This window comes from Theobroma cacao, chromosome 2, assembly GCF_053813885.1.
Source record: "Theobroma cacao isolate CCN51 chromosome 2, ASM5381388v1, whole genome shotgun sequence".
NCBI lineage: Eukaryota > Viridiplantae > Streptophyta > Magnoliopsida > Malvales > Malvaceae > Theobroma > Theobroma cacao.
The window spans coordinates 45,604,089-45,613,462 of record NC_142640.1 but is presented as its reverse complement, the minus strand read 5'-3'; the positions used below and the strand labels follow the sequence as shown (position 1 = coordinate 45,613,462).

At 33.2% G+C, this 9,374-nt stretch overlaps 1 protein-coding gene across 1 annotated transcript; it reads right to left on the bottom strand.

The window, feature by feature from the left end:
- Positions 1-758: 758 nt before the first annotated feature.
- On the bottom strand, positions 759-5,980 carry LOC18609833 (Protein kinase superfamily protein). The gene is made up of 6 exons (XM_007045149.3): positions 5,654-5,980; positions 5,428-5,567; positions 4,607-4,817; positions 2,145-2,379; positions 1,868-2,018; positions 759-1,326 (listed from the first exon to the last, which is right to left on the bottom strand). Exons 1-6 carry the CDS (start codon positions 5,721-5,723, stop codon positions 931-933), a joined length of 1,203 nt encoding a protein of 400 aa, XP_007045211.2. The 5' UTR covers positions 5,724-5,980; the 3' UTR covers positions 759-930.
- Between the last annotated feature and the right edge of the window lie 3,394 nt (positions 5,981-9,374).

The following is a 9,374-nucleotide window of genomic DNA, read 5'->3' as shown; positions in this document are numbered from 1 at the left end:
TGTTAGAGTTAGGTTTTATTATACATAGAGTAATCATTTCACAAAATGATTAAGAATATTTTTATTTGAACATTTTTTAACTTATTATGTTTCAACCAAAATATCTAATATTGAGGAAGAGTCAATAATAAAGGAATAGGGGGAATGAAATAATCATTGCCCGACCAAACATGTTGTAACTCTTTTTTGTGCAGAGGAAGAGACTTTGGCGTTAGCCAAGGAGTGTACTTAGGGGTACATATCTTCGAGGCATATGGAAATTCAATTCTTTATAAGAAAAAAAAAAGGAAAAAGAAAAAATTCGTCATATTTATGTTATTCTAGTTTCTGGCAAAAAAAGAAGATATGTTATAGTTTTATGAATAACTCCATTGCTTGTGATTCAATTCTATCAAAACCTAATCTCCAAGACTGTCTTATGCCCGCGTGACGGAAGTAGGACACAACATTCATATTTTAATTATTGTAAAGGAAAATGCTGATTTTCTTTTTGAGAAAAACAAAATTAAAACTTAAAATTTTCAAATATATATTTTATTAACAATAGTTTGTTTTTGTTCAAATATAATTTTTAATTTGGTTGAATAATATTAACTTGAATTTATGTTATGGAAATAGGTGATCAATTTGGAACTTATAATTTGTAGTGAATATGAGTTATTGAGATCAAATATTAACCCTCTTACAACATGTATGTAATATATATATATATATGTATATTTATATAAACCACTATTATAGCACTAAAAAATCTCTAGTGCGACAATTCATGAACCTTTCTTATATACCACTTGAAAGAATCATAGTCAGCTCTACACCATCGCTTTCGCTAAGTAATAGGGATTAACATTTACATACCAACGGCAAATAGATACTAACGCATCTATAATACAGAAAAGAATAACTAAAAGGCAAAAATCTACATCAAAATTAACTCTGCATGGGGCGCTTTCCATGCGGGTCTGATCTCAAGGGGCTTGCAAGAGCTGAAGCAGAAGCAGAAGCAGAAGCAGTATTGAAGGTTGATTCACTTGTACGGCTATCTGAATCACCTGAAGATCCGAGAGTGGATGAGAATCCAGGAGGCCTGCGGGATCTTCTGTATCTAGAACCCGGGACTCCAGGTCTGGTTGGCTCTTCGATACTGCCGGGTTTCTTTGACAGCATAACAACTACCCGGCCCATTGTGGGTCGTAATTGGGGATCACTTTGTGTGCATAGCAACCCTATTTGGATGCACATAGCTACCTGTTCAGGGGCTACTGATGGGGCTAAGGCAGGGTCCATGATCTCCAAGCCCTTGCCTTTCTTGTAAAGCTTATATGCCTGCAACATCAACCACCAACCAGTTACTAAATTAATCTTAAGCCTTTCTTCTGAACCTTGACATTTTTTTTTTCTCATAAAGTTATTGTTTGAATAATTCTTGCAACGAAGACTTTTCTCCATGTTTGATGACATGATGTACTATGAATCCTATTTTCCGGTGCATGCCACGGGACTAGATTTCTTGGCTACCTATTTTTGACCAAGTCCCTCTCACACATGCGGTGGGGTACTTATATACCTAACTTAGACAGACTCAAAGTAACATAAAGGCAAAATATGGCACTATGCCAGTTCAACTCGCAGATCATTAAAAAGTCTCCCTGATGTTGATTTTCTTGGTAGGAAAAAGTCCATAGCATGTCCAAAAAAGCACAGCATGAGCGATCCTAAGGCTCACCAGCCAAATCACATTGGCACTAAGAAGACCCTAGCCCAACAGAAGGTCTTACGAGATGCCAACATTCAAGAACCCGAATGCCATGAATCACAAAATGTTATCCTAATTGAATGAATGATCAGATCATAATCTTGTTCTTACCCAATCAAGTAGATTTTGAGCATCCACGTTTAAATTGAAGGATGAGTTTCTCTGGCCACTTATCAGCTCCAGAACCACAACTCCGAAGCTGAAAACATCTGCCTTCTTTGACAGATGTCCATGCATGACATACTCCGGTGCCATATATCCACTGTTTCCAAATATTAAAATAAACAGAATTTTGTTAAATAAACACCTTAGGACAAAGGGATAGGTATTATGAAATTACAAGGTCACAAACGTGTGGACCTCATCATGCTTAGTATAGACGACATACTTGGTACCAGCTACACGGGTGTTGACATGCGTTTGATCTTCAGGGAAGAGGCGAGCCATGCCAAAATCAGCAATCTTTGGGACCCATTTATCATCAAGTAAAATATTACTTGCCTTGATATCCCGGTGAATGATGCAATTGTGTGAGTCTTCATGAAGGTAAAGCAAACCCCGTGCAATGCCTGTGATTATATCATACCTCTGCTTCCAGTCAAGCTCCTCTTTTCTATTGGATTCTACATAAAACACCCATCACAATCATAATTACTATGACTGTAAAAGTGCATTGATTAATTCTATTCACACCCATAAAAACAATGAGTACAATATCTATCATGTTATTTGTTCATGTTCTTAATTTTTATAATAAACTTAGTTTTCAGATTATGGGTTTAAAAACTGGTGATTAGTTCCACTCACAGCAGCCCAGTTTATGCTAGAATTGGTCAATAGATTGCTTTTCTTGGAGTATACAATTCAAGTTCATATTATAAAATTTGGTCAAGTCTAATGAAAAGCCAGCTCTTAAGGAAGATTAGAAAATCCATTTTAGATGTTAGAAGAGAATGAAAACTTCTAAAAGTCTTCATAGGCAATTATCCACCATATTTGCACAAACTCTGGGGGCTAGAAACCAGCACCACAATACCAAGATTTATATTTTGAGGCTGGAGTACAACATAACATGACAGAAATAAATCTATATAAATAAAATAAAATACAAAAATAGATCAAGCACATGTGTGAAAAAGAGGGCTGGGGGAAATTAAAGCAGCACCTCAAGGTTCAGTCCTTTGACAAACTCCATCCAGATTTGCGTCAAACAACTATCTCTACATTACACAAACAACTGGAGTTTCATGAAACCGATCTTTTGAGTAGCTAATGATCAATAATGTAATAAAAAACCACCAGTTTCAAGCACACAATCTTGCAATTAAGTTTCACAAAAGAAAGTCTAGAAGAACCATCATTCAATCTCAACATTTAAGATCATATAGAAATACTATTGCATGTCCCTAATGATGGTTCATCATGTCCTCTAGAAACACGTTTGATTTACAATGAGCTCAGTATAAACAACAGGTACAGTTAAGTACATACTAGATGTCACCAAGGGAACACCCCAGGGGTTAGAATTTCTGTCTCTAACTTGGAGGTCTCAGGTTCCAGTCCTAGAATGGGAGGGATGGGGTTAATGTGATGGGAGAGGGCTACCTCCCATTGTATAGCGCAAGATCATAACATGCCAAAAAGAAACATATTAGCCAACAAATGTTAGGGTAAAGTGTCATCCAAATAAATTTTAAATACTATTTCTAAAATGAACATTGAAAAATTTAGTCAAAACTTAAAAGTGAGAAATAAAAATAATTATTATCTATTTATTCAAACATTATTCTTGATCTCTACCCATTGATGGCAGGACAGATCAGTCATTAGCCAAAGCCTTCCAACTCAATCCAATTGCTAATTTCTCATAATCTAACACCCTTTCAAATGTTTCTCAACTATAAAATGCATCAAGATTAGAGAAACATAAGTTGAAATTTCCCTTCTTACTCCAAAAATCTCCTTCTGAGAAACATAAGAGTTAGTTTCTTTTTTAAAACAAAAGTTCTGCCGTGTTTCTATTGCTCAATCCATATCGTTTTAAGAATGTTTGAAATAAGAATTTGGAGTTCTCACACACCTGAACTGTATTTTCTTCTTTTGAAGGATGTTTGAAACAGATTTTTTACCTATACAAATCTGTTTTGGCTATAGTGCAAGTTAATCATCTTAGAACTTGTATAAATTTAGAGGGAAAAAAAAAGAGAAATAAAAAAAAACTACATTTAAAGCTAGTTTTGTAACAAAGACCAGCATTGCCATCAGCATTCAGAATGTTTTAACTTAGTAACTGCCTTTCCTACCCTGCGCATATTTTTGGATAAAGAACTGCAATTTTGAAAAGTTGATAGCAGAATTTTCTTTTGGTAAATTATAAATGAAAAGTTTATACCATCTTAGTTCTATACTAATGTCTTCTTTTTATTCCTATTCTATTAGGGTTTGAACATATACATAGTAATTTTCAAGGTTGGAGTGTCCTGACACTTAGAAATATTTGTTGCGCCAATATCTGCCAACTCATCCTACTTTGATATATCTGATAAATACGCATGCCCACAATCACCTTCCATCTCCATTAGGTGACTTGTCTAGGCCAAACAATGTTTCTTTTAGATGTCTGAAAACTGGCAACAATGCACACACACCAAAGAAGCAGAAAAGAACAACAAAAGACAGAATACGGAGAAACAAACAAAAAGTTGCAAAAGTAGAAAGCTAAATCATGCAAAATTTATGAAATTACCCAATTATGCTTTATTCTCATAAGCAAAATCTGCTATTAAGCATAGATGGGTCAATGGAAGAAAAAAAAAAGCAGAAAACAGGAAAGGAATTATGGTAACTTACTGAAGAGAAGCTTGTCTAGACTCTCATTAGTGACATACTCGTATACCAAAAGCTTTTCCGTGCCATGTGCACAATAACCCAAAAGATTCACAACATTACGGTGCTGCACACGTGATAGCAACTTAGCCTCATTCTGGAACTCCTTTTTCCCCTGATTTGAGCTATGAGATAGCTTCTTCACTGCAATTTCTCTACCATCATCTAACTTCCCCTGCAAATTAAGGAACAGCCCTCAAGTTAGAGAAATTTCTCACGGTCTAGTTTGATCAACAAAAGACATCTGCTTCTTGAAACCAGAAAATTACTTGAGAACAACATGAGGTAAGCTTGGTGAAGGTACTGATAACTGGAAATGTAGAGAGGGTTCAATGAACCAACTACCCTAACAAAAAATTCTAGCTCCTTCCCCAATTTAAATTAAAGTTTTGAATGCTTTGCCACTTTTTTAGGAGCTGAGATGAGATTAATCCAAAGGGGGAAAACAGCTCAATGGTTTGACTGGCTTGAGTTATTAGGACAAAAGGTTCATTCTCTATCAAAGCTAATAGTCCGAATGGAATGGTCAAGAATATTTTTGGGCAAGGTATATCATTATTTGCTTCTCTTTAGGTTTCTAATATACAAAAATTGAAACTTTGAATACCTGGAAAAGTACAAATTTCTCCTTTAACAGTATCTATAACAATTCATGGTATCATATCAATCATATTCTTAATGCAAACAAAAGAAATATTCAATAAATCAAAAATTGATCAAGTTCAGCAGAACTTTCCCTCTATTTTCAAGGCAACCAAATAAGAGTTTCAGCAGTGGGATCTTACCTTGTAGACAGGTCCAAAACCTCCTTCACCAAGCTTGTGATGAGGGTGGAAATCTTTGGTCGCAGCAACTAAAGTCTCAAAAGGAAAGTGCTTTTGCTCTTGTTGAGCTATTTGCTCCAAGTCCTCTTCATTCTGCCCCTCTGATCACAGATTAAAGAACCCAAATACCATCAAACATGTAGAAAAGAATCAAACTTAAAAAAAAAAAATGGGTTTTTCAATCTACCTTTGCCTGAGTTGAACATGAAAGGTTTGATTAGATTTTGAAAGAAACTCTTGGATTTGCTCTTTTTCATGGGGTATGAAACTAGAAGAATTAAAGAACAAGGAAAAGTTTTCAGAAGTGAATTCGGAATGAGAGGGACGAATGAATTATGGGGAAAAATTGGAGCTTGAAGAGCCTGGAGGAAGACAGGAATATTGACTTGAAAATCTTAATGATGCTGTTGGTGTTTTTGTTTTTGCTTTGCTTTTGTTGTTGTGGGAACAGAGATTTGCCCAGGAATAGAGCGCGTGTAGACAAACTGGTGGACACTTGACTCTCTGTCTCTCTCTCTCTCCTAAAATTGTCCTTGCGCCTTTTATCTCGTCGATGATTTCAATTATTTTTTCCTACCGTCAAAAGGTCAAACCATCATACCGTTTATGACGCAGCGCATATAGTCGAGGTATATAAACCAGCAGAAATACTCAAATGCAAAGCCACAACAAAAACTTGTAACTTGTCGTCCATTTGAATTTGAAATGAAATTTTAATTTATGGAGTAAATAGAATAATGGTATGCACATATAACAATAATACTAGAAATCGAAATCTAATGGTTGTTACTATTTCGTCAAAAAAAGATTAAAGGATTCATTCTGTTCAAACTTACATTTCTCCTCAACATTGTCCTAAAGTCATCTTTCAACAATAATATTGGAGATGATCTTTCAATTGTGCTATCACTAGTTTCCAAGATTGGAGAAACCAACCCCTAAATCTTATATTTTCTTACACCTTAACACATGATGCAACACTGTTTTTCTTCAGAATAAAGATTTGAGTTCATAATTGCTATTTAGAGAGAGAAAAAATTACAATGCCACTTTGGTTTAGGGCATGTGGCAAGAGTCAGGTGAGATGGGATTGGGATGGATTAGAGTAAAGATTTTTAGATTCTTATTCATAGAATTACTCATTAAATTATGCCATGATTATAGACTAGTATAAGTTATTTACGTAACTAATCTTTGACCCTCGAAAATACGTTGTCGGAATAATCCATAAAACAAATGGCCCTAAAATATCTTTTACTCCCGAAAAGACTGAAATCATGAAGGTGGTTGAGTGAGAAAGAGTTTCACAGGCTTGGGATATTTTCACATCCATGTCTTGGTTACACGTCATAGCAATGTTCATTGTACACAATACAATTTCACGCGTGCATGACGGGCAAAGCAAAAACAATTAATGAATGTAGAAATAAGGGCAAAAATTGGTATCCTTGGAGAAGATTTGGAGTGAGAGCCAATTGGCGAAAATCAGAGAACAAGGCTAGTCTCCATGCAGCTTCGATGTCAATGAGAAAATTGGGCATATCCATCCAAATTGGATTGGAGTCAAGATGGAAATGAAGCAAATGGCATCAAGTACTGAATATTGAGTTATTGGGTTAGTGGGTGCCACCGGCCAAATTAAATAGGTCTATATTTCTGAACCATTCCAAAGGAATATAAATCTGTGGACATGATGACGGACGGTATTCATAATCAACCTCATTCTTACAAGCCTATGATGCAATATAAAGGATTTTCTACTTATTATTATACCTTCTTATTTTTGTATTATACTTACTACGCTCTCTTTTTCCATCTCATTTTGATGGAAGGCACATAATAGGGGACTTCTCGTTTACATTGGATTGGGTTGATATTTTTGCTAATTAAATTTAGGTCACTTGTTTAATCCTTTCATTTAAATTAAATTTATTATTAAAATATTTAAAATATTTTTGTTATAATATTTAATATTTTATATAATAAAACTAAATTTTAAAATTAAATAAAAATAAACTTTTTATTAATACAGTGTAATATCTTCGATGAATTTGAGTTTAAAAAATCTTGTCTATGACTTGGCTTAAATCAAGTCAGACCCACAAGCTTGATTGATCATCCGATCTGTGTACAAGTCTAATAACACATTAGTAATTAGTATTACGATTTCTCTTCTTTAAAACAAATGATTAGAAGAAAAGAGAAATATTATTAGTCTCAACATTTTTGTGTTGGTACAAATTAGTAAATCTTTTCCGACATCTTATGTATTCAAAAAGAAAAAAAGAAAGATAGATCTCACCATTAAATTTGTTGAATAAATCAAGTGAGATAAAAAAGTGAAGACAAAAGTATTAAAACAAAAATAGTAATGGTAAGATTTGAACTTGATGGAGATCTTGATATATGTAATCTCAAATTCTATACATTGGAATGTTTTGTTAGAAGAATATAGGCATTTTGGGAGGCCCTTGTAGTAAAGGATGGTTTTTGAGTTGGCATAGAGCAAGGGATTAGCCTTGGAACATTCAGTAAGAGAAATAAACAATAATAAAAAAATAGAAAAGTAAAAGTTACGAGGCATGAGAATGATTACTATTAATAAAGTAAATGAAGAAACAAAGAAAAAAGTGTAGTTACGTCGCCATCAGTGACTGTTTTGGTGTTGACGACGTTGAGGCTGACAAGGCAAAAATAGCGGTTGAATTAGGGCAGGCAAGAGACGTCTGGGATAAGAAGAAGTTCCTTGGAGTTGTTCAACAAAGCTGCCATCTCAGTCCGGGTATCGGAAACTTCTTTCATTCTTCTCAATCAAATGCATGCATGAATACTTATGCACCAAGCATGCTTATTAATTAAGCTTAATGGCATTTCACCCAAAAAATATAATCAATGGAAACCAACAATTTCAATGTTTGAATGGATCAAAACTTTGTTTTCCCTTTGATTGATTATCTAATTATTTTCTTTTCTTTTTAATACAAAAAAATCAAGATTTAAATTTAACTACTTGATTAAAGAATACATATATTTACCATTAACATTAAATTCTCAAAGAGTATTTCTTAAATCCATAATATTCAAGTATCCTTCTTTGAACATATCTATAATACATATTTATATATACCTACGTTTAGGTTATATATTAATTTGACAAAAAATTGAAATTCAGCTCATAAATTTTTCTTGTATTTCTGGTAATTAATAATCTTCATTAATATAGTAAAACAAGCATTTATTATATTATTTAATGAGAGTCTTTTACATGAACAAAACCATTTCCTTGTTACAGTGAGTTACAGGCGAGCAACGTTGACTTTTGATGAAAGTGACTGGACTTAGTCATGGCGGCAGTCGCTAAAGATAAGGTTTTTTTCATTTCCAAATACCAAAGGAAAACGTGATGTACGGTTTTTCTTTTTCTAAATAGCGGTAATGTAAGGTGTTTTAAGTCATCAAGTTTGCGAGTTTTTCAATTTAAAATTAAACTTCAAAATCAAAATCGATAAATAAATAAAATTCATGAATATATTTATACATAAAAAGTGTTGATCAATACTTATTGAACAGTAAAAATTTTTATTATAATTTTCAATAAAACTTTTTATTTAAATAAAGTATCCAAACTTTTCTAAACTATTTCAAAATCTCTACATTTAATCCATGCAACAAAGTTTTTGAATTTATCGATTTAAATTTAAATTTTAATATTTATTTAATTATTTTTAATAAAAAATCTCATAAACTTGACCTAAAAAATATTACCCAAGTTTTACCTGAAAATATAGACATCTAATAACATTAACTATTAGATTTATTGAAAATTTTCTATACGTCAATAAAAGAGTTTTTAATTTTTCAAATAGATTTATGTGATTAATACGTGCCTATTTAATTATAAAAAAAAT